Source organism: Pelmatolapia mariae, linkage group LG4, assembly GCF_036321145.2.
Source record: "Pelmatolapia mariae isolate MD_Pm_ZW linkage group LG4, Pm_UMD_F_2, whole genome shotgun sequence".
Taxonomy (NCBI): domain Eukaryota; kingdom Metazoa; phylum Chordata; class Actinopteri; order Cichliformes; family Cichlidae; genus Pelmatolapia; species Pelmatolapia mariae.
In genome coordinates, this window is record NC_086230.1 from 1,642,653 (window position 1) to 1,665,090 (window position 22,438).

The following is a 22,438-nucleotide window of genomic DNA, read 5'->3' on the forward strand; positions in this document are numbered from 1 at the left end:
GAAGCAGAAACCTCAGGTGGGTGTAATGCATTTAATTGGAGACATATTGATTTGTACATCATACAATATTCATAAAGTGCAACACAGAAAAAAGCTCGAGCCATCCCCCGTTTTTCTTCCCCAATTTTAACATATTTCATCCAACCAGAGCTTCTGGCACACATGACGACTCATTTCAGCACGATGACACACGGCACACATATGACCTTCATCTGAAGCAGGCCACACTGAACCTGTTCCAGGACACTTTTATTCTTACCTTTCAAATTAATTACCTATCCAAGAGGGTGAAACCCGACAGCATGATTTATGAAACGCTAATATAAAAGAAATAATGAATGCCTAAAACTGATGAATGCCACTTGCGTTTTAAAAATCTAAACATCCGTGTGAGATGTTGTTTGGAGCTGTTTGAGTCAAAAACGCGGCCCAGTGTAGGGGCTATACTGGCTGGACCCGTGGCTGGTCCTTCAGGCAGCTGCAGAAAAGACAAAAAGTTATAACAAACACAGAGCTCATGCTGTTCTTTAAATCGTTTCAACCACCCAGCATGTGACCTGCACGTCTGCCTCAGGCTCCACCCACACTGTTGCTTTCCTGTTGGACTGCACAGACATGTTGCATATCCTTCCCATGAACCACACACCAGTGCAGACCGACACAGACAGGGTACCATGTGACGTGAGGTTACGTGGATGTGTAACGGCATAAAGTATAGTAGCACGCAGTGTATCGCAATCTTTTATTAAAGGGTTTTCCCTTCACACCCACACCAACAAAACATCCTTTATTACAAAGTATGAGACTAAAACTGCAGAACAGCTTTAACTAGCACGCCTAAAGACACGACGTCAAACTTCCAAACAGCCTTCAAGCAGTCAAAGCAGAACTTAAACTAACTCAGCCACTACTTTACTAATGAAGTCAGCTCAGGGTCCAGCTACGAGCAAAAGGAAAGAGCAGACAAGAGCAGCGACCTTACTGTGCACACCTGACAAAGCGCCATCAAAGTCAGCGTATGGAGCCACGTGTGTCTGGGATTCACAACAAACGTGGCAACGAGCGCCTCATGACCCGCACACCTCTTTTGAACTTTCTCTAGTGGATGGAGGAAAATCCATTTCCAAAGGTGTTACTATAGTTACCAAACCTTAATGCTGAAATCAAGTCGCCATCACCTGGGCCCCTCAGCTGATCCTAATGAGCGCCTCTCCACAAACCGAACAGGCAAGCATGTCATGTCTGCCCGCCGTCCGCCCATCTTAAATCCTTCATCTGATGGGAGAACTGAAAGCAAATAGCTGATAATGAACTTCGTCTAAAGCCACAAAACTGATGCCAGCAGGACTGCGTCTCCCATCAAAACAGTAGAAGCATGTAAACATGGGTAGGTGAGTCAGGGGGAAATAAAAAGATGAAACACATAGAGGGGTCCTTACAGAGAAAGTCAGATGTTTGAATGTGGAGACAGCTTTGTGTGACAGCAAAGGAAGAATGTACGCTGCTGCTCATTAAGTTTAGCTACGATAGCTCTATTCAGAGGAACTGGGTGCGTTTCCACTGCAGTTCTGGGTAAACTGTGGTTCTCCGCGAGGTTGCAGCTCTGAGTGCTAAACAAACCTGGTTGATTAGCTAGTTAACCATCATCCAGTGGGACAGTGTAGTCTGTTCACCACCACTGACTCACAACTCAACAACAGCAGTAAATCACACACCAGCTAACAGTCCGACTCAAAGTTTCAGCTACACTGAGTGGAAATGGTTTTCAATGACTTCTCTAAAACAGGTTATGCACACATGTTGTATTTAATGTATATGAGAAAATCCCTTTAGTTTTAGTGACGGACTAAAGTTACAGGACAAAGGTAACGTGCAACCAAAACGGCACGCTGCAAAAAGCTCATCACACACGTCTTTACCACCATGAAGGAGCGTTACTCAGATTTCAGTGAGTTGTTATGGATGATCTGGTCTGAGCACATATGTGAGTTCTGGGAAACTGACTCAAAAAAAAGGAGGAATGTGTGTTTTGAATAGCACGGCTATTTAAACATCAAAGTACTTCATTGCATTCATCATCACAAGTCACATCAACATGAATGTGTCGGAGCAGTCCTGCTCCTCCAGCTGGAGCTCTGGAAACACCAAAGGGTCAGATTTCTTATACAGTAAAGCCTCACACACACTACATCACCTGACCAGTTCTGCTTACCTACAGTCAGTTTGATTATTTACAACCCAATAATAAAGTTATTAGTAGCTGTTGGAATGGCTGGTCCAATAAAACAGAGAAAGAAGCAAACCTGAAGCTGACACTGTGCAGACGAGCTGTGTGAGCCTGGCTCTGGGACACAGGTCAATGATATCTAATGAAAGGAAATTTGCAAACAATGCTAGCTCTGTGAACAGCAGTCAAGCTGGTTGTTACAGTTTTCACCACAATACGCAGAAACATGCACCACCAGCTGGTGTGATGGAGCCAACTCGACGAGGCGAACAAGACTGAGGAGATGAGATGACTCGATGCCTCAGCAGAACCATCAGCACGAAGCTGCATTTTCTTCGAGCGAGCGGGTTCGGTAGGCGACCTGTGAGAGTCTGCTGCTGTGGACTTGAGCAAAGGAAAAGCGTGAGGGTGCCGTTTGTAGCTTTTTGGGATACCTGCAACCAACAGGAGCAGGTATAGCAACTGTGGAGTTTCTGCAGCCAACACAACTTTAGCTCAGGTTTGATGGAAGCGAATGCTTTCACGCTTCACACTTCGTTAAACTCCATGATGTTAGCATGTGGTGTGATTCACATTTGAAGACATAGAATGCCTGTTTTCACCTTTCTTAGACAGATATGCAAAGAAAACCTGCAACTATCAAGATCTACGCTGAAAGTACTAAAACTACAGACAATGGGTGGGTGATGGTCCGCTGGAGGATCCAGGGCTGGCTGGAATGTCCCCTTACAAGCTCGTAGTATAGTCCTCGGTCCAAAAGGGCAAATTAGTGGAGAGCTGAAAAGAAGGAGGAAGAGTTTGGAATTCTCGTCATCAGTAGCGTGTAGAGTACCAGTCATTGTCGGTCATCTGAACGAGCTCATTGACCACGTCCAGCAGGCTGTAGTTGTGTTTCTTTAGCAGACGCTGGTTCAGAGAGCGGTCTGCAAAACCCATCTCCACCAGCACGGCCATCATGGTGTCCTGGGTGGATGCATCCACTGGAGGCTGGGTGGAAACAAGATCGGATCAGTCGAGCGAGCCAGCTACTGATTACCGCACAGGCCTGAATGAGTCTGTATCTGAAGTGTTTGAAGGTCTGACTGCTGACAACATGCTGTGTAAAATGTAAATAAAACCAGCAGCAACATGTCACGATTCCCACTGTGTGGCGTCCCCTCGTCAGGAACTGATCGAGCATCGGCAGCACCCGTCTGATCAGGGAGCACCTTTGGCAGCTGGCTCCTGCTCTCCTGGATTAGGGATGCAGCCCCAGCTTAAAAGCCTTTCCAAGCTAGTGCAATTAGCTTTGCATTGGACTGATTAATGTAAGTGTAGCCCCACAACTGTGTCGCCTATGTGTTGCATCGCTATCATGCAGAGAGAAAAAGAGTTCAAACCTGGGCTGTGACGAGGAGATGTTACGTTTACTTCAACACTGGAAAATCGGCTTGAAACTCCAAAATACACAAATGTGAATATGGGAGAAAAAAGCTGCTAAATGTGTCACCTGTGTGGGGCCTTGTCCGGTGAACAGGGCTTTGTAGGCAGAGGCAGCTACTGACAGAGCTCCTTTCACCAGGCCGCCGGTGAGGCCTTGTTGCCTGAGGAGGGCAAACATTTGGAGAGTTAATCCTTTTGTTCTCTCTTATCAGTGTTTACTATTCATGGATGTGAATTTATTTATTAGCTGTCTGCAAGGGGAAAAGTTACAGCAGCAAACAGAAACCAAAAAGCATCCTTGGACTTCATGCTCCATCCAAACTGTTAGTGCTCGTCATTTGACTCGGGAGGCCAAAACATTATTCTGCTTCTGTTTTAGTTGGCAGCTGGGATTTTGAAGCACAACGATGGGGTCGGGGTCAGGCTCTCAGCACAGAGCCAAGGTGAGACGACTCCTGTACGTATGTGCATCTGAGCTGACCTTAACCTGACCTCAGGCTGACCTGTGAGGACTCTGCCTACACAGTCATACTTCGAACAGCACTGCAGTTCAATCAGCTTCATTTGAACCTTTGTACATTACTAACTTCACTTTCTGAGCCTCAAAGGCAGTAAATCGGCCTGTGAGCCTGGTAAACTCGGACAAACAGCAGCAGACAGCTGGACTGGCAGCTTGTTACAGTCTCACTCACTACTTTAACATGAAGACATTATTTAGCTTTTATGTTAGCGAGCAGATAATCTGCCTCCCGTCTCCTGGAAGCCTGTGTTTGTCCGTTTCTATTAGAAGCTACATTCAAAGTGATCGGATGATGGTGGGACTCTGATATCTGAGATTTGTAGTATCAGTGGTGTGTACGCTCGATACTGAAGAACAGATACAGGAAGTTGAAAAACAAACTGAAAGAAGATGCATCAGGGGCCTCATGTAGGCTCTGCACGATAAATCAAACCTAGCCAACGGATGGATGGACTAATAAAAACATGATAGCTTCATTGTGTGTGAGTGTGTGTGTGTGTGTGTGTGAGTGAGAGAGAGAGAGACCTGGGGTCCTCGGGGTCGCTCTTCTCTGTGTCAGTAGCTTCAGTATCAGTCTGAGCGCACTCAGGAGCTGCTTCTGCAAGACAGAAAGATACGATCACCGTGGACTTCATCACTGTGGTTCTGTGAATAAAGTGACAGCGAGACCCAGTAAGGAGCCTACCGTCCTCAGTCTGGTACAGTTCTGAACCCTGCGCTCCTTCCTCAGCGCCGGCATCCTCCTCCTCTCTCTCTGCGCTGCTCTCTGGGCTGTTAAACACAAACATGTTTGTTTCGCTCATTTACTGTCCATCAGACAAACAGTGTCCCCACAACAACAACGCCTGTGCCACTTCATTAGCTTTATTAGCTTCACTAGTTTTATTAGCTTCACAAGCTTCATTAGTTTTATTAACTTCACAAGCTTCATTAGTTTTATTAGCTTCATTAGTTTTAGTAGCTTCATTAGTTTTAGTAGCTTCATAAGCTTCATTAGTTTTATTAGCTTCATAAGCTTCATTAGTTTTAGTAGCTTCATTAGTTTTAGTAGCTTCATAAGTAGGGATGGGTACCGGTATCCGGTGCCATTATGGCACCGGTTCTGACATAAACGGTAGTAACCAGACCGAAAAGCAGCGCACATTTCGGTGCTTTTTTTTTTTTTCTTGAGATGTCATACACTTTGGATTCTAGCCAATCATTTTACCTTTACAAGGATAGTAGGCGGGCCCAGGTACGTACGTTCTTTTAGAGCAGAGCTACAGATTAAAAATGCCCAAGGCGAAGCGCTCAAAAGTCTGGCTGTACTTCACAGCAAAAGATGCAAACTCAGCAGCCTGCAACAAGTGCTTTAAGCCCCACACCCCCGGTACCGCGAGCAAAAAGGAGGCGATCACGTTTAATCGGTTATAACACGGGGTGAGAAATATAAGTCCAGACATGTGTGGTATCCACAGAAACCTCTGAATCTCAGCTAAAATGTCATATAAACCATTTCTACAACCACCAAACTCAACGAAAACAAGCCATGATTAAACGAGCAGTTACGTAAATGTGCACAAGTCCGCTAAACAAACAAGGCGAACCAGAAATTCTCCAGACTTCATGTAACCGGCTAAAGAAAGGCTGGTTATCTTCCAGAGCTATCACCAATTCCAAACACCAAGTTTCACTAAATGAGCCGCAAAAGAAGACCACAAAAACACACAGCGGCGCAAATGCGCAAGACAGAAATTGGCTTACCGTCCAGATTTCCTCCGTTATTTTCGCCGGTAGCCGGTAGCCATGTGATTATCAGCAGTTACCACGCCTACCTAGCCGCATCAGAGTCGTTTTCCGTCAACAACCTCCATTTTAGACCCACCTATAGACACGTGACTGGACAGACGTCACATGCAGTAAATTTGGGCCCACGTGGGTTTTGGCCTTGGAACGTCTGATTGGTTGAATTAACATAAACGTGGCATGTTACTGTGACTCTATTGGCTCAAACAATTAAAAAGAGGTGTCAATCATGCAAATTGACCAAAAGAAACCAAAGTTACAGCCCCTCAGAGTTTAAAGGGCCAGAGGCCAATTAAGCGCTCCATAGCAGAAAAGGCCCATTAACATGTAAATGTGTGGTTAATTCTTCAAAAACGTATTTTTAAAAAAGCATTTTTAGCCATGTTAATAAAATTAATTAATGTCTGCTCTTAAATACCTAAAAAATTCAACTGGCATGGTGTCCAATTGTGTGCCAGAATTGGACACTTTTGTACAACGTCTGGATATTCATATATTGACAGCGCTGTAATTTTTCACTGTTTCACTTTAAAAACATAAATCTTTGCACAGATGACGTTTATATGTTGTTACGGTTCTTATCATTTTGCAGAAAAAAAAGAGACTGCTAAAAATAAAAACATGAGAGGTTTTTGGACGAAGTTTGTGTTCTCCATTCTTTAAGCACCGGTTCGAGCACCGTTTAAGCACCGGCACCGTTTCAAAAGTACCGATTTGGCACCGATATCGGATAAAACCTAAACGATACCCATCCCTATTCATAAGCTTCATTAGTTTTAGTAGCTTCATAAGCTTCATTAGTTATTAGCTTCATAAGCTTTATTAGTTTTATTAGCTTCATTAGCTTCACAAGCTTCATTAGCTTTATTAGCTTCATTAGTTTTATTAGCTTCACTAGCTTCATAAGCTTCATTAGCTTCACTAGCTTTATTAGCTTCATTAGTTTTATTAGCTTCACTAGCTTCACTAGCTTCATTAGCTTTACAAGCTTCATTAGTTTTATTAACTTTACAAGCTTCATTAGTTTTATTAGCTTTACAAGCTTCATTAGTTTTATTAGCTTTACAAGCTTCATTAGTTTTATTAACTTTACAAGCTTCATTAGTTTTATTAGCTTCATAAGCTTCATTAGTTTTATTAGTTTTATTAGCTTCATTAGTTTTATTAGCTTCATTAGTTTTATTAGCTTCATTAGTTTTATTAGCTTCATTAGTTTTATTAGCTTCATAAGCTTCATTAGTTTTATTAGCTTTACAAGCTTCATTAGTTTTATGAACTCGGCTCGCTGTATTTGAATCTTGTTTAAATGAAGAAAAAATGTTTTTATATGATACAGCACACCATCTAACATATTTTGGTAACTATTTTATGAAAGTAGCTGGTGTAGCTGTGTAATGTGACTGGCTGTGACAGCTGATCATTTGTATATAAGCAGGAAATAAAGCATTAGTAATCTCCTTTGCCTGATGAAGGTCTAGCCCTGAAACGCTGTAGATGAATGGTGCTACAGTCGTACAGATGTGGTGCAGCAGTGGAGCGGTCAGTCTGAGGAACAGACCAGCTTTTCTGAGGAAACGTTGTCATACTTACTGTGATGTGACGACAGCTTTAGGCGGTGTGACTACTTCAGGAGTCAGCGGCTCATCGTCCAGCGTCTGGGATGTACACAGCATATCGTTGGCACTGCTGGCTCCTGACAGCTCCATTCCTGGAGCCGCTTCATCCACCTCGTCCGCCTCCCTCTCTCCTGCGGCACTGTCCCGACGCTCAGCTGAGGGGGTATCTGGGTCTGTGTCGGTCTTGGCTTGGACGTCTCCGGGCTGGGACAGAGCAGAGCTGCAGCGGGACCAAGAACAAAGAAAAAGTGAAAGCACTGATTACTGTCCCACAGGCGAGGGTTCTCCCAGACACTCCAAAGCCACGGCTCATACCTGTACATGGACTCTCCCAGGGGCCGAGTGGTGTCAAAGCAATCGGGGAGGATGATGATGTAATCCTCGGAGGATGTGGAGGAGGAGCGACTCCTCATTACATCGCTCTTCTCCTCCTCTTCTTGCTTCTCCCTCACTCTGGACTCCACACAGATGCTCTCCATGTGCGATTCCTCAGCTTCACCTGTGATGAGACGGAGGAAGCAAACACTGAGTGTGACTGGCTGCTGTATGTCGCACACATGCTGGGACACATGCTTCACTCCCACTCATGACACAGAGGTTCAAGCTTCGCTTTGACTTCTGTTGTGCCTAAAAATGGCGGCAGAAGAAGTAACAGAAGTAACAGGACCTGATGGTGTGGAGTGTGTGGACCTGACACGTAGCTAGATTTTTAGAAAGGTGCACAAGGTTTTAACACATAAGCTAACTGAAGCCTAGTTTAGACTTGAAGCAGGAGCAAAACCATCTCATTTCTAGAAATCTGGACAAATTTATTAAACCCCCCAAAATGGGACTCTCCAGAGACTGTGTCAGCTCCCAGACAGACTAAAAACAAACTAAAACCAGCAAAAAACAACTTAAACAAAAAAAAAAAATCACAAAGAAAGAACAATACAGTATCCACAACAGCACCAAAGAGTAAAACAGTGAAACATTAGGTCTCTCTCTTCCAAGTCCAATTCAATTCAGTTTTATTTATACAGCACCAAATGACAACAACAGTCGCCTCAAGGTGCTTTATATTGTAAGGTAGATCCTACAATAATACACACAGAGAAAAACCCAACAATCATGTGACCCCCTATGAGCAAGCACTTTGGTGACAGTGGGAAGGAAAAACTCCCTTTTAACAGAAAGAAACCTCCAGCAGAACCAGGCTCAGGGAGGGGCGGGGCCATCTGCTGTGATTGGTTATTATGTTCGTTTAAATGAATCAACAATCTCTGTTAGTACACGACTTAATAAATTGATCAACAAATCGATTAGTTTAATTATATTAGTTTACATCAACACCCCCGAGTCTTTCTATTGTGGCAGCAATTTTCCAGCCTATCAATCAACCAAAGACCAGACAGACTGTTAATTCATTTGAAAGCCTGGTGCTTAGCCTCGTCCACCCCAGCTGTAAAACCAGTCTTATTTATGATCATCTATCGTCCACCTGGCCCTTACACAGAGTTTCTGTCTGATTTCTCGACTTTGGATTCAAACTGAATGACCGTGGTGAAACACTTAACCTGTGTGAGCCGGTTTGTCGCCCTTGTTGTCAAATAGTAGCAACTAAACTGGCTCCCTGTTAAATCCAGAACTTAAAATCCTGCTCCTCACATACAAGGTCTTCAATAATCGGCTCCAGTCGTACAAAGTGTTGGAATTAGCTGACATTTCTGTTGTGCTCGAAATCTTGTGGACCTTCCATTTAAAGAATAAACAGCTGTTCCCTCGACAAAGTTCTCCTATGTTTGTGGTGAAGGAGCTCCACACAGATCCTCAACTGTGCTGTCACAGCACATGTCAGCTGGCTGCCCTGTTAGCACCGCTGCCTGGGGTTTTAGTAGCGTCCCTCCTGCTGATGCTAGCTGAAAGAGTTTGCAGAGGTCCTCCCAAACACTGAGCTGACCATAAGCTGCAACCCAGAGCTTCAAGTCTGCTCCTGTACAAACCACGGCTGCCATCACACCTCACTATCCTTGAATCCAGCCCAGTCATACGGTGACATTTTCACTGAAATTAGACGCCGCCTCTACTTTATATACAGTCTGCAAATGGTCAACGCTCATTCATTCCACTGACACTCAACAATGACCCCCACCTCCCAAACTGGTGCAAACAGCTGTTTCTCACAGAGAAGCTGCTTGAGTCAACATATCAACTTAAAAATGTCACCTGTGGCCGTGTGTTCTGTCAGCGTGGCGGTCCCGGCTGAAGCGTGGAGCGGCCCCGGTGCTGAGCTCGGGCCAGGCAGCACGTTCAGGGTCACAGACGTTGGAGTGGGCAGGGAGGCTTTCAGTGGGGAAGGGATGGACGCCTTGAGACCAACGAGGGGTTTCACGGGAGTCTTGGAGTTGCTAGAGCAGCTGTCGGGACTCTCCTCCATTTTCACCGTTTTACTCAGACAGGACAGCGAGGAGGAGCCGCCATGAGCAGCTGGACGTACCACTGAAAGCAAACACGAGGACCACAGTGAAACACCAGCAGATCACGCTGCAGTCTGGTGGACAGCTGACACTAGTGCTGGGCGATATGACGATATATATCGTGTGTACGACAGAAAAGTGTCTATCGTGCCATTTGTCTTCTATCGTTTATATCGTACTAACCCAAATTTTATAAATTATTACATAAAATATATAATTAACCCTTTACAACCGGTCGGAGCAGGCACACTCCGTTTTCCCTAACTATTTTTAAATCCCTGTAGAACTGGAACCACGTAAGGTAGTGCAATAATTTTTTTTGCATGTGAAACCGGAGGAGTTGTACTTGCATCTAATGCCATTAGCTTGTCCAAGGTCACGGTTTCCTTCCACATATAGCTTTGCAAAAATTGCATAAGAAGCACTTGCAGCAACAAAAACATAATATTCCTGAAACACGCTTTGCCGACGTTCATAAGACTTCCTACGTTGGCATATACGTCAGCGCGAACTACCGCATGTCCGCCATTACCTGCCCGAAACCGGAAGTGACGTCATTTTCGCGAAAGGGCCTTATAAGTCTATGTTGGTGTTTTTAAAAGACATGTTTGACTTTATGCTTTTCTGTATCGTTTCTGGGATGCTTAGAACTGAAATTACACTGTTGGAAATAGTTTATTTTGATGCATTATAATATTTATTTTCATTTTTCCTGCAGTATATAAAAATTAGTGTATCTCAAAAATAAAACTATGAAGACACTCAAAATAAATTTCTCGTGGTTGGAAACTTTTGTATTTACAGTTTTGAGGGATACACCTCTTAAATTTTTTTTTAACTAGAAATATATGTAAAAAACAAAACAAAAACGATTTTCAATTTTTTTGTAGTTTATTGCACTACAAGTTTTTGCAATTTATGTAGTTACTATGGACTTAATGCATACATATTATTAAAATTTGGGCTATAACGGTTGTATTGATATATGGAAACTTGAAATACTCCCACAAATGGCACTACAGCATGTAAAAACATAAAGATAAGCTCTGACGGACTTGGTTCTATGGTAGGTCTTAAAGGGTTAAATAGCCTGTGGCAAATATATTAGTGTTGTCTTCTCACTATACATGCTCTTAACTTTATGCAAGAGAAAATAAAGTATAAAAAAAAAAGATATTTTTCGCAAAGAAACTCCGTCTCGTGGTTTGCGAGCTGGTGCTGCTGTACGTGCACCCGGATTTGCGACATACTTTACGGTAACTCAAAACAAAGACTGCACCCTCGGCACTCGCTGTTTACAGACTGCGTACTTTCTAGATGACCACAGGTCAGGTCGTATATCGTGATATATATCGTTATCGTGATATAAAAGAATTCATATCGTGATAAATATTTTTTCCATATCACCCAGCACTAGCTGACACTAAAGCAAGAACAGATTGTATATGAACACGGATACGTTTCAGCCAAACACAAATGATCATTCATTTAAAAGGACGAGCTGGCGCCGAGGGCGTGTCACTGACCTTTTCCTGTTCCTGGGCAGGATCCTCTCAGAGGTATGTGATCAGGGGCCTCCTCCAGGGTCATCGAGCGAATCACAGTCTCACAAACAAACTGAGTACCACTGATGTCATCCTCCCCTTCCTCCTGAGCTGGGACTCCGCCCCCTTCAGCACCAGGTCCTACCCCGTGGGGGACATCTGAGGACCAGCAGCGAGACAACAAATGTCAAGACACGCCCATTTCATTTCTGAACAAGACAGCTGTGCACATTTCTCCACACACAGCTGTATCAGCAGGACAGCTGCTCACATTCAATCAGAGAGCTAACTGCATGGCTGTGAACAGCTGGACAGTTTTAGAAACCTTCACCCCATTGCATGCTGGGAAGCCAAACAGGGTTTTTCAAGGGACCTGAATCAAGTCAGTCAGGTGTGGCTTCTTTAACGAGTACTTGTAGTTTACGTTCCAAGCTTTCAACAGAACCTTTAAATAAACTGGGAGAACACTGAGGAGGATTGGGACTTCATTACCCATGATGCTATTGATGACTTCAGTCTCTTCCTGAATCAGACCCAAGGAGGGGCTGCCCTTGTCCAGCAGAGGGCCATCTTGAGACAGAGGGGACATGCAGGGTGTCATGTCTGGAGGAGAAACACAGACAGCATTGAGCTCCTACAGTTAGCAGCTGGGTCCAGTTTCACGTATGTATACGAAGGATACAGCATGTGGAACCGTTCACAGCCGGCTGATAGAACGAACACAGAATGGCAGTTTTTCCAAAAGTGTAACATTTGCAGTGGTTTTGAAACCGACGTGGGGAACACTTCAGAAAGGTTGGTCACCTGTTCTTTGTCACAGCACTGCGTCTGGAAACTGAAAGCACCGGTCTCTAATGTGAAGACTGAAATGTTCCAGCACTCGCGAGCCTCATTTGTCATTTATCCCACTCTGAGTGTTTCCAGTGAATCAGCTGTGGGCTGCAGACACACCAGTTTAGCACCTGAACTGCACAAAGCCACAGAAAGCGGTGTGTCTAACCAAACTCAGATAACTTTAAAAAGTCTGCAGCTTCCCCACTCGATCAGGGTCACAGCACCTAATGCTAATCAAACTATGAGGTCAAAGAAACATGAATCTCTATGAATGACAGACGGCCTCCGTCAGTGTGTCGGGCCGATGCTGCCGCTGCTCTTTAGCTCAGAGGACGCTGTGCTCGCCGTGTCTGAAAGAAATCTGAACGTTGGTATTTGTGGTGCAACAGATTGTCTTCCTATTTTATTGTTCATATAGCTGACGTGCTTTTAGTGCAGACACGTGTCTCTTAACCAGGACCGAGTGTTCTGGCTAACAGGTGTATGCTGTTCTCTTCTTACCAGCAGGCGTGTTGGTGGGGGCGCTCTCCAACTCTTGGACGATGTTGATATCCAACAGCTCAAAAGACAGAAGATCCTGACAAATGAACAACAGGTAACAGATTACAAGGCTAGTCTATAGGTCACCTGACCTGTCTCCAAACCAGTACAATCCAACTCAGACCCCCCAGTTTATAAATGAAGATGATGATGTTTCAAATCATTTGTAACACATTTCTTATTAACAGAGGACTCAACTGGCTCTGCTACAATAATATTGCTACATAAGTGCAGGGTTGTTGAGTGCCTGTGTCACTTTGCTGTTAAAGTGCCATCCTGTAGTAAGTACAGCAGTGTGCAAGAGTCATAGGCCACACCCCTTTTCTTTATATTTTACTGGGAAAATGAGACTTTGCATAACTTCAGTGAATTTGAAGGTGAATGATGGCTCTAATGGCTCCACACACGCCCTGCTGCGCCGCCCTGCTGCGCCGCCCTGCTGCGCCGCCCTGCTGCGCCGCCCTGCTGCGCCGCCCTGCTGCGCCGCCCTGCTGCGCCGCCCTGCTGCGCCGCCCTGCTGCGCCGCCCTGCTGCGCCGCCCTGCTGCGCCGCCCTGCTCATCAGACCTGTTGCCACTGATTTTCAGTCCAGTTCCTGTGTAATCTGGCAAACCTCAGCCTCTCCCTGTCTAAGCAAAGCTGTAACATACAAAGCTGGAGTGAACGTGAGTGTTGAAAACAATAGTGTTTGTGTTTCGCAAACCATTCCAGCTGTCAGCCAATCAGCATTTGGCCCACAGTTAAGCCACGTTACGCTGAGTTTTTGGAGGAACAGATTGAAAAGCCCCTCCCACAGGCTTGCATAGGCAATTACAAAAGCAAACAGGGATTGGTGTAACTCAGCTGGTAGAGCAGGTCACCTACTGATTAGAAGGTTGGTGGTTCGATCCCTGCCTGCATGGACTAACTATACTAACCCCAAGCTGTCACTCAGACTCAGACCGTAGGTGTATCTACTAAAAAGCTCTATGTCACCTCATTCTTCATTTATCGCATCCACAAACTTGGAGGATCGTGTCACTCGCCCACTCAGCGGGTGATGACAATAAATTTGACTAAAAGTCTGTCTCCATGGAAACAATTGGACTCTGAATGTGAATTTAGACGGAAACAGATTTACAGCTGTTGCTCGTTTGTCACAGTTAATTTCAGCCTGTATCATAAACAGATTACTATCAAAGACAGAGCAGCAGACTGACTCCGTATCATCTCTGACTGCCAGTGTGGACCAGTCCCAGTCTTCAAAGCAACCATTTCAAAGGCAACAAGTTTACACAGTTGCAATTACTTTGGTTGTGCTATGATCTGTAAAAACAGATGCTTCACTGCACGGACATTTGAATAAACAGGTAAAATATGAGCTACTATTATTCCAGCTTCGTGTCAGCTGAAGTATACGTACAGTAACATGATGTTAGCATACTGAAGTTTAGCTGCTAGGATGGGGGAGAAGCGTCACAGCAGGTTACCTGTGCGGTGAGCAGGTCTACAGACGGGATGTAATACTCTTCTTGGTCCACCGACAGTAACGGCTGTTCCCTGGAAGCTGCACATGCTTTACCATCCTTGGCTACTGGGTTCTTGCCCTGCAGGCAAACATTCACATCAACGTCATTTGTGAATTTGCACATCCAGAAATGTATTTCATTTTTAAACCATCTAAACTTCAATTTGTTTTGTATGAAATTTACAAACCAAACATCCTTTATCTCAAAAATTCACACCAATTAGTTAAACTGCAGGAATGTCTTACAGACTTAAAAAGTTTGAATAAATGCACAATGAAGGTTACATCAAATGATTTCAGCCTCCCTGAACTGCATTTGTTCTACCTGCGGTGTGACACAGGGTGAAACCAGGATCCCATCAGCCATCATGGGTGCTGGAGCCAGAGGGTCCACCACGATGCTGCACCACACTCTCGGTCCAAACTGCTCCCCAGCGTGGGCCAGACGCCAGTGAGATGTGTAGGAGCCCTCCACAGTGGGAGCACACAGCGCTACACTCACTATGCCAACCTACACACACACACACGCACACGCTTGTTTCAGTGCTTCACGAGGATACGTGCCACAGCTCTGTGGGATGTCTCACACTCACCTGTCCTGGCTGCAGGAAGGGAACTGCCACTTCTCTCCAGCGGTCTCCAGATCCCACTGCCAGGTTTCCCCACATAAACTTCAGCTGCAGGAACCAAACAAGACATAACATAATGGTTCCTTAGTGGGAGTTAGCACACAGTGGACCAAAACCTCCCACAGGTGTTGAGGTCAAAGAGCAAAGTGACGTTCTGTGGTCAGTAAATGTCAGCACTTTGCTGCTAAACGTGATGGAAAATGTTTAAATAAGGTTTTACACTTTAAAATGACACTATTAACACTATTAAGGAGGTATTGGTTGAGTCACAGTGAAACAGGGTTGCTGTTTGTTTATACGAAACACAAAGTACAGCTGAACTAAGCCTATTTAAACAAAAAGCAAAGCACAAATGTCTGAAACTGAGAGCCCACGGATTAACCTGAAACCTGAAAGACGAGGAGCATGAACTTTGTGCTAGTCAGTGATGACATTTCACTACAAAGTTCTGAATCTGCCCAGCTGGTTGGGTAATCGCCCAGGTCAGCGACCCTCATCACCTGGGATCATGAGTATAGCTGTTTCTATGGCAACCCAGCCAACAGTTACACTTCCCCCAAAATGTAAAAAGTACATCTAATGGTGGGTCGAATAATATTGTTGCGTCACTGTGGCCAGCACCACTGTCAGGTCACGTCTGTGCTATACACACATAGAAGAGTCTAACCTAATCCATTACATTCACGGCTCTGAGACGGCGAGCAGGTCTCATTCTGGTGTAGGTGCCTCTCAGGAGAATCCAAGCTTTTCATGAGCCCACTGAGCACAAACAGACTGTACCTTAGTATCAGCACTCCAGCTGAGAGTCCCAGTGTTCCTCATCTTCCAGTACTTGATAAACTTGGTCCCAGGACGCAGACGCGTTCCGTCAGGAAGGTTTTCGTCCAAAAACGCTGCCGTCATGGCAGGAACCACCAGGGGACAGGGGCGCTTTGGTCGCCTGGGCAACAAGAGGAAAATCCCTTTATTCAAATTCTTCATCACGTCTCACTTTAAACTCATTCACATCGTCATTCAGCTCCCATCCATTCCAGAGCAGTGGTTACAATGGACCGTCTTATTGACTGCTGCAGTCTACTTGCCATATTTTCCCACATTCTGTACACTTCATTGCACTATAACCAATCTAGGATCACCATTCATCTTTAAATGTGTTTCAACTTTGGGGGGAAGCTGTAGTAGGTGGAAAAAAGCTGTTTCAGGGTCACAGAGGTCACTGAAATGCATTTCCTCCACACCCGACCCCTGACGAGCTGATAGCGCCTCCCTGTGACTCGACTGTGTGAGCAGGTGCTGATGTTTAAATAAAGACAGACTTGTTTCTGGAGCTACTCTGGAATTACACATGAGGAGATCAAGTGTCACTGTGGTAAGATCCACACTGAGATAAATGAAGTGCTTGGTCGGGACCTACTCTGGGCTGTTGTGCTGTGTGGCTCGAGGCTGCAGGAGGACGGGGGAGGAGCTTCCGTCTCGATGGGACGAGCTCCACTGTATGCCCCGCCTCTCCATCCTCAGCTGCTTCCGGATTTCCTTCACCTCAGCTTTCAGCAGGCGTTTCTCAGCTTTCAGCCGCTGCTTCTCTGCCTTTCGGAAACTGCGATCCCCCCGCCTGTAGAACCTAAACAACAATGGATGGAGATGAAGTAACATCAGCATTATGGGAATGTCTGCAGCCAGGTGTAGGGCAGAAACATTTTATACTGGATTCAGACAGCCCTGCATCAGCTCACACTCATACCACATATCTTTAAAACAAAACATTCACGTTTTTATTAAATATTTAGTGTGTAAAGCTGATAATACGAAGCTAGTTTGTGCTTTTTGGTAAATATGAACACACGTGTTAAAGTCCAGTAGCTGTGTCACACCTGCTGTGGTCTGGGGCCGGTGATCCGTGCTCCGGGATGGACAGGGGAGTCCTGGCTCTCACCAGATTGTGACTGGGATCGTGGGAGAAGCTGCAGGGCTCGCACAGAGTACAAGAGGTGCACACGCTGTGGAGTGAAACAGCCAAGAGGGATGAGAGGAAACGTGAGACTGTATCTAAAAACTGACACCGTGATGAAGAGCACGCACTCAGTTTCACAATCTGCAGAGATAACAGCTCCTAAGGAACTGCACAATGTGATCAAACTGCAACGATCAGTCATTGCAGCAGTTTGTGTGCAGAGCTGAAGTGAGAATGGAGCACCAACATCCTCCAAGACCCTTCACAGCAGCGAGGCGAACGTTGACAGGGTAAATGTTCACTTGGTAACAACGTTTTGCTCGTTTTTCAGCTTATTCGTTTGTATACTGACAAGTGTTAGAGTTAAACCCAGGCCTACTGCAACAGCAGGACAGCATCTTTCACCAACAAAGATAAATCAACAAGCAGAATCCAAAGACAGAACTTACTCAACAGCACATACCTGCACTGATAGCCTCCTCCAGTAGTCTGCCCCCTGCAGGACGAGCAGGGAGGAGTTGAGGAGGACGGAGCTCCAGGCAGAGTGGAAGAGGACACCTCGGGGACCTGCTGGGTCTCTGCTCCTCCTACAGCTTCCACTCTACCTCCACCAGCTCCACCAGCTCCTCCTGCTGCTCCTGCTCCCCCTCCCAGGGGTTTGTGGATGCAGCACTGTCCTGAAAACTCCCGACAGATCTTTTCCACTGCCTCACGAACTACCTGGTCCTTAAACTGAATGCAGTAGCGAGCACTTTAGTCATCAGTCGTTTAGCGTAGTTACTGCTATGATGCTCATCAGGCTGTTCTTACCTTCTCCATGTAGGAGGTGAACCAGGCTGGAGGAGTCTTGTCTTCTTCTTTGGTCCCTTTTACTTCTTTCATGATCACCTGAGCAACAAAAGAACATCATCTATGTGCATACAAACTTATGGGCACAGCAGTGGATAAATGCAGTAAGAAAGAAGCCTGTGTGCTGGGGTCTTACCATGCCCTGTTCTGGCACTGCAGCCTGGACCTTGCGACTGACCACCTGAGCAAGTGAAGGGCAGTGCTGGGGGGGCCTGAAGCCCCTCTTGGGTTCTGCTCCGCTGGCCTTGGTGGTGGCAACCCTCGTCGGCTGGCCTCGAGTCTCGTACACATTCATGTGCAGTCGGTTCCCCTGCCTCACTGCACTCTGGAAAATAAACACGCCGTCAGTTTCTCCACTCCGCTAGATTTGTCACCGACAACACAAATGCTTCACTTAAGAAGAGCAGTAAGCACAGCGATACTATATGAGCTGGGCGACAGATGATCCTGTCCCCGCCTCTTAAAACTAGATCTTGGGGGATGGAACATCTCATAAGGAAGTCTTTATTTTCATGGGTCAAATGTAACTGCACAAACCATGAAAGAAGATAAACACCAGAAGGCTATTATTACTTTATTTCTTTATCAATTAAACAGATCAAAGTTGTGGAGAAGCCTGGAATCGGGATTTGGAAAGCTGTGGCTATCGACCCACAACATGTGGCCAAATGATCTCAATATAAGTAAAAGAGATAATCACAGATGGTAAAAACACACCCTTCATATCACATCACAATAAAATAGAAGCTTATGGTGGATGATAGCATGGATGGCACATGAAAATATCCCCCGTAAATCTGGAGTCTTCTTCATACACTAAGAATAATTGTGGAGTTCCACAGGGCTTCATGTTAGACCCAGTTCTGTTTTCTATGCAGATGATGCTCAGCCTTATCCATCAATGAAGCCATAAAGGAGGATATGTGCTATACACAAGTCAGGGATCTGTGTTGGAGCTGGATGTGAGGGCTTCAATGGTTAACTGGCAAATCGATGCATCTTAGCTGATGTTGCAAAGTAAACAGGTGCTGCTTACACAACGAGCTAACACAGCACTCCAAGACACCAGCAATCAAACACTCCACAGAAACTTTCCACAGCATGTCTGTACTGTAAAGGAACGCTACAGGAGTGTGAAAGCAAGGACAACCACACTAACAGTTTCTATCCACAGGCCATCGGCTACTGAATCACTGCCTATGTCCAACTGTTTATCCATAACTGTAAATTTGCAATTTTGCACACTTACACACAACATAACACCACTGTAATTACCCCTAACCTGTAAATTTGCACTTTTTGTACATATCTCTACATATACGCCCTAATATTGCATGCTCTGTATATATTAGCACTGTGACAGTGTTGCAACTACTCGCACTTTAAATTCTGTTTACACCCACATATAAGCTGCAGGATTTACAAAGCACTGTTTTACTGTTTTACTATTATTACTTCCTTCTAGTCGTGTGAAGGGAACCTGCAGAGTAAGCAGGTGCTCTGCGTAACCGTCTGTGTTTTGCAGAGCACATGACAATAAACTTGTTGAATCTTTAACCGTGGATGAGCTTACCTTCAGAGCCTCCTCATACTCAGCTGGAACAAAGCAGAAATGACCAACGTTAACATGAGTGCACTTTTATTTGGACTTTGTTTAATGTGTAGCATCATGTGACTGGCCAGGTGTACTTACCTTGGCTGTTAATGGACACCTGGAGGAAGAAAAGGAGAAGACGATTACATAAATATGTGATAAGAATGCGTTACATGGAGGAATTAATGGAATTAAAGGATCACTCCTTTATACACGGGCTGCTCACTTGTTAGTGAATCCTGGTCAGAACGTGAACAAAGTGTAATAGGCACAACTTACCACAGTCATTCAGCTAGGCTACCACACTCTACTGCATCAGTACCTGGCTGTAGGTTAGCTGTACCTGCTCACTAATCTCACTTTGTATGGCACTCCTCAGAGGAGGAGCACCGTCTCTTACCTCCTCGTTCTCCTCATCAAAGTAGGTCAGCTGCAGGCTGCACAGGCCAAAGGAGCGCTTGACCTGTGACAGACAGACAGATGTTGTCACATCCAAAGTCAACTCTTATTTACTTCTTCACTGTAAATCTCAAAAGTGTCGTACTACACAATAGCTCTGAATGCCTGGTCTGCAATGCTGGTCTAGCCCCAAAAGCTGAATCTGTTCATCTGGACGCTGCGTTTTCAGAAACGGTACTCGTGGCCACTGATCAATGATCATGACAGTTTGCATATTAATGGTCACAAACTGACCCCACAGCCCACTGTTCCTTCAGTGGTGCTGGTTTCAGTCATTATGCAAATGTCCTGTTTATAAGGTTGGAAACCTGCAGTCACTGAAAACCGAATCAACCTTCTGGGATTTCCTCACCTGGACGATTGAGCATGCATCAAGACAACTACTCAAAACATTTTATTACTTCAGGACCCGACGATTATAATTCTTTTCTATAATTAGGCTGTTCTGGAAATCATCTGGATCTGACCCAGAACACTGCAGTGAGAGTAGCAACAGAGCCCCAGAGAGTCATATTAGCGTCCCCACACTGACTGCTTCTGAATCCACTACTGAACTTCATTCCTGGTAAGTCCTGAATGATGAGCCCATCATATCCTACAGAGCTGACAGTACCATACACCCCACAGAGGACTGCTGCTTACTTCTGGTTCAAAGCCATTCTTACACACAGTCCTACGGGGTGAAAGGTCACACACTAAAACTGTTTTACATAGAAGAATTGTTTTTTTTATATTTTGCACTCAACCAATCACAGCTCGATCAATGCTCAAGCAAAAGCCCACGAACGTCACCAGATGGTGTTTCCTGCCTTGATTCAGTTAATGTAACACTTTAGCTGAGCTCTGTGCATTGACACTAAGTGTCTGCACTTCAGTCACATCTTAGGGTGCATAAGTGTTTGAACAAAACTGTGCAAACACTTATGGATTTATCTCCTGCAGTTTGTGTTTCACCCACACCCAGCCCTCCCCAAACCTGCTGACCGTGGCTGCCCCCACTGAGCCTGATCCTGTTGGAGGTTTCATCCTGTCAGGACCGAGTTCTCTGATTATGCCTACACTGTAACTAAAGTGCTCTCTCTTGACATAACTGTTATTGTGGTGTTATAGCAAAACAATAAAATGAAGTGTATACTTTACACATCAGGCACAGAGTGAACACATTCAGATCCATAATTGTAAATTAGGATGACAACTGTGTGTGATGAGTGCTTCAGCTGCTGAAGGACTGACAGAGGAGTTGTTCCTGTTTACTATCAGGAGGATGATCCCTCAGCCACAGGGACCAGGTCACAGGCCTCCATTTATACTCCTGCTAGCTGTTTACATGCTCTGAGCAGCACAATGCATGCCTCTGACACAAACACATATAAGCTAAAATTCAGCTAGGCTCTCCTCCACACCAAGCAGCCCAAACAGGCTTTCATTCTCCAGGTTATTTTCCTTGGATCTGTTACTGTGTTACTAAAATATACCAGCTCACTCAGTGGAAATGCTTGCATTTGCTCTATTTTCTTTGGCAACGTTAGGAAAGCAATCTAAAGTTAGTTACACATAAGGTCCTCGCAGTGAGGACAAATACACAAACTCCTGCATCGCTGCTGTGTGGTGCTGTCGTGGAGTATCTGTAAATGTCTTTGTGGTTGTTTCGTCTGTTTACTTCCTGCAGTCGGAGTGAACCACTGCGCATGGCGGTGAAGTGGCAACGCTGTTGCTGGTGTGCTGACATTAAACCGCCTGGGCAGAAAACGCAGGAATGTGTACGGGCCTGTCTGACTCGTTGCCTTTACCTCCCCGATGCCCACTGTGACCCACGCAGAACCTTAAAGGTCACACAGTGATTTTTCTAATATTCGGCGTGTTTCACTCTGACATACACAACAGTGTGGCTCAGTCTGGAGGGACAAGCACGTCCTGAGCAGCCTAGTGTCTAAGCAGGGATCACGGCCCGCATGTGAAGCTGCTCAAAATGAGTGCGACCCGTCACGAAGCGGGCTGGGACACAGGTCTGCACGACGTGACGCACTCCCGGTACTTCCCGCACACTGTCACCGTCACACCTGCTGGGCTGGGCCGCTCACCGTGACGGCTCGGGCTGGAGTAATCCTCTCCGTGAGCACACAGCGCCGCAGGGCACCTCTCACACGGAGGTGTAAGCGTTTGCCCCGTGTCTCTGTCAGCACCTGTGGGCCCCCTGAACCCCCACCCCTCCGTGTGCTGCGTGAGCGCCATTCGTGTCTGACAGCAGGCCTGCTGCTCGTCTCTGCTTACCATGGCCTCCATCGACTCCCAGCTCTTGGTCTCGGATCCCGACAGCAGGAAATTCTTGGAATTTCCCCTGAAATTCACCTTCAGGTTGATGTAGAAATCCATGGCGCCCCCCTCGGTGCTTTAGAGCATATTAGACGCGACGTACACGGAGGGTTTTCCGCACCGCCGACGACTCTTTCTGGGTTAACCTCAGCAGCTCAGTCCACCACGATTATCCGTCGAGCTGTGAGGCGTA

At 45.6% G+C, this 22,438-nt stretch overlaps 1 protein-coding gene across 1 annotated transcript; it reads right to left on the reverse strand.

Moving 5' to 3' along the window:
* Positions 1–22: 22 nt before the first annotated feature.
* On the reverse strand, positions 23–22,438 carry nbr1b (NBR1 autophagy cargo receptor b). The gene is made up of 23 exons (XM_063471057.1): positions 22,204–22,438; positions 19,874–19,936; positions 19,573–19,591; positions 19,453–19,475; positions 18,016–18,204; positions 17,841–17,918; positions 17,494–17,762; positions 16,951–17,076; positions 16,494–16,700; positions 15,860–16,019; positions 15,044–15,127; positions 14,776–14,961; positions 14,413–14,529; positions 12,906–12,981; positions 12,063–12,173; positions 11,553–11,729; positions 9,776–10,048; positions 7,886–8,069; positions 7,545–7,790; positions 4,855–4,940; positions 4,695–4,767; positions 3,717–3,810; positions 23–3,214 (listed from the first exon to the last, which is right to left on the reverse strand). Exons 1-23 carry the CDS (start codon positions 22,303–22,305, stop codon positions 3,041–3,043), a joined length of 3,117 nt encoding a protein of 1,038 aa, XP_063327127.1. The 5' UTR covers positions 22,306–22,438; the 3' UTR covers positions 23–3,040.

Coding starts and splice junctions, on each gene's coding strand:
- nbr1b (XM_063471057.1), bottom strand. CDS start 22,305: ATGGATTTCTACATCAACCTGAAGGTGAATTTCAGGGGAAATTCCAAG. Junction 16,020..16,493: donor ACACAGCACAACAGCCCAGA/GTAGGTCCCGAC, acceptor CTTGTTGCCCAG/GCGACCAAAGCGCCCCTGTC. Junction 12,982..14,412: donor TAGACCTGCTCACCGCACAG/GTAACCTGCTGT, acceptor TTCATTTGTCAG/GATCTTCTGTCTTTTGAGCT.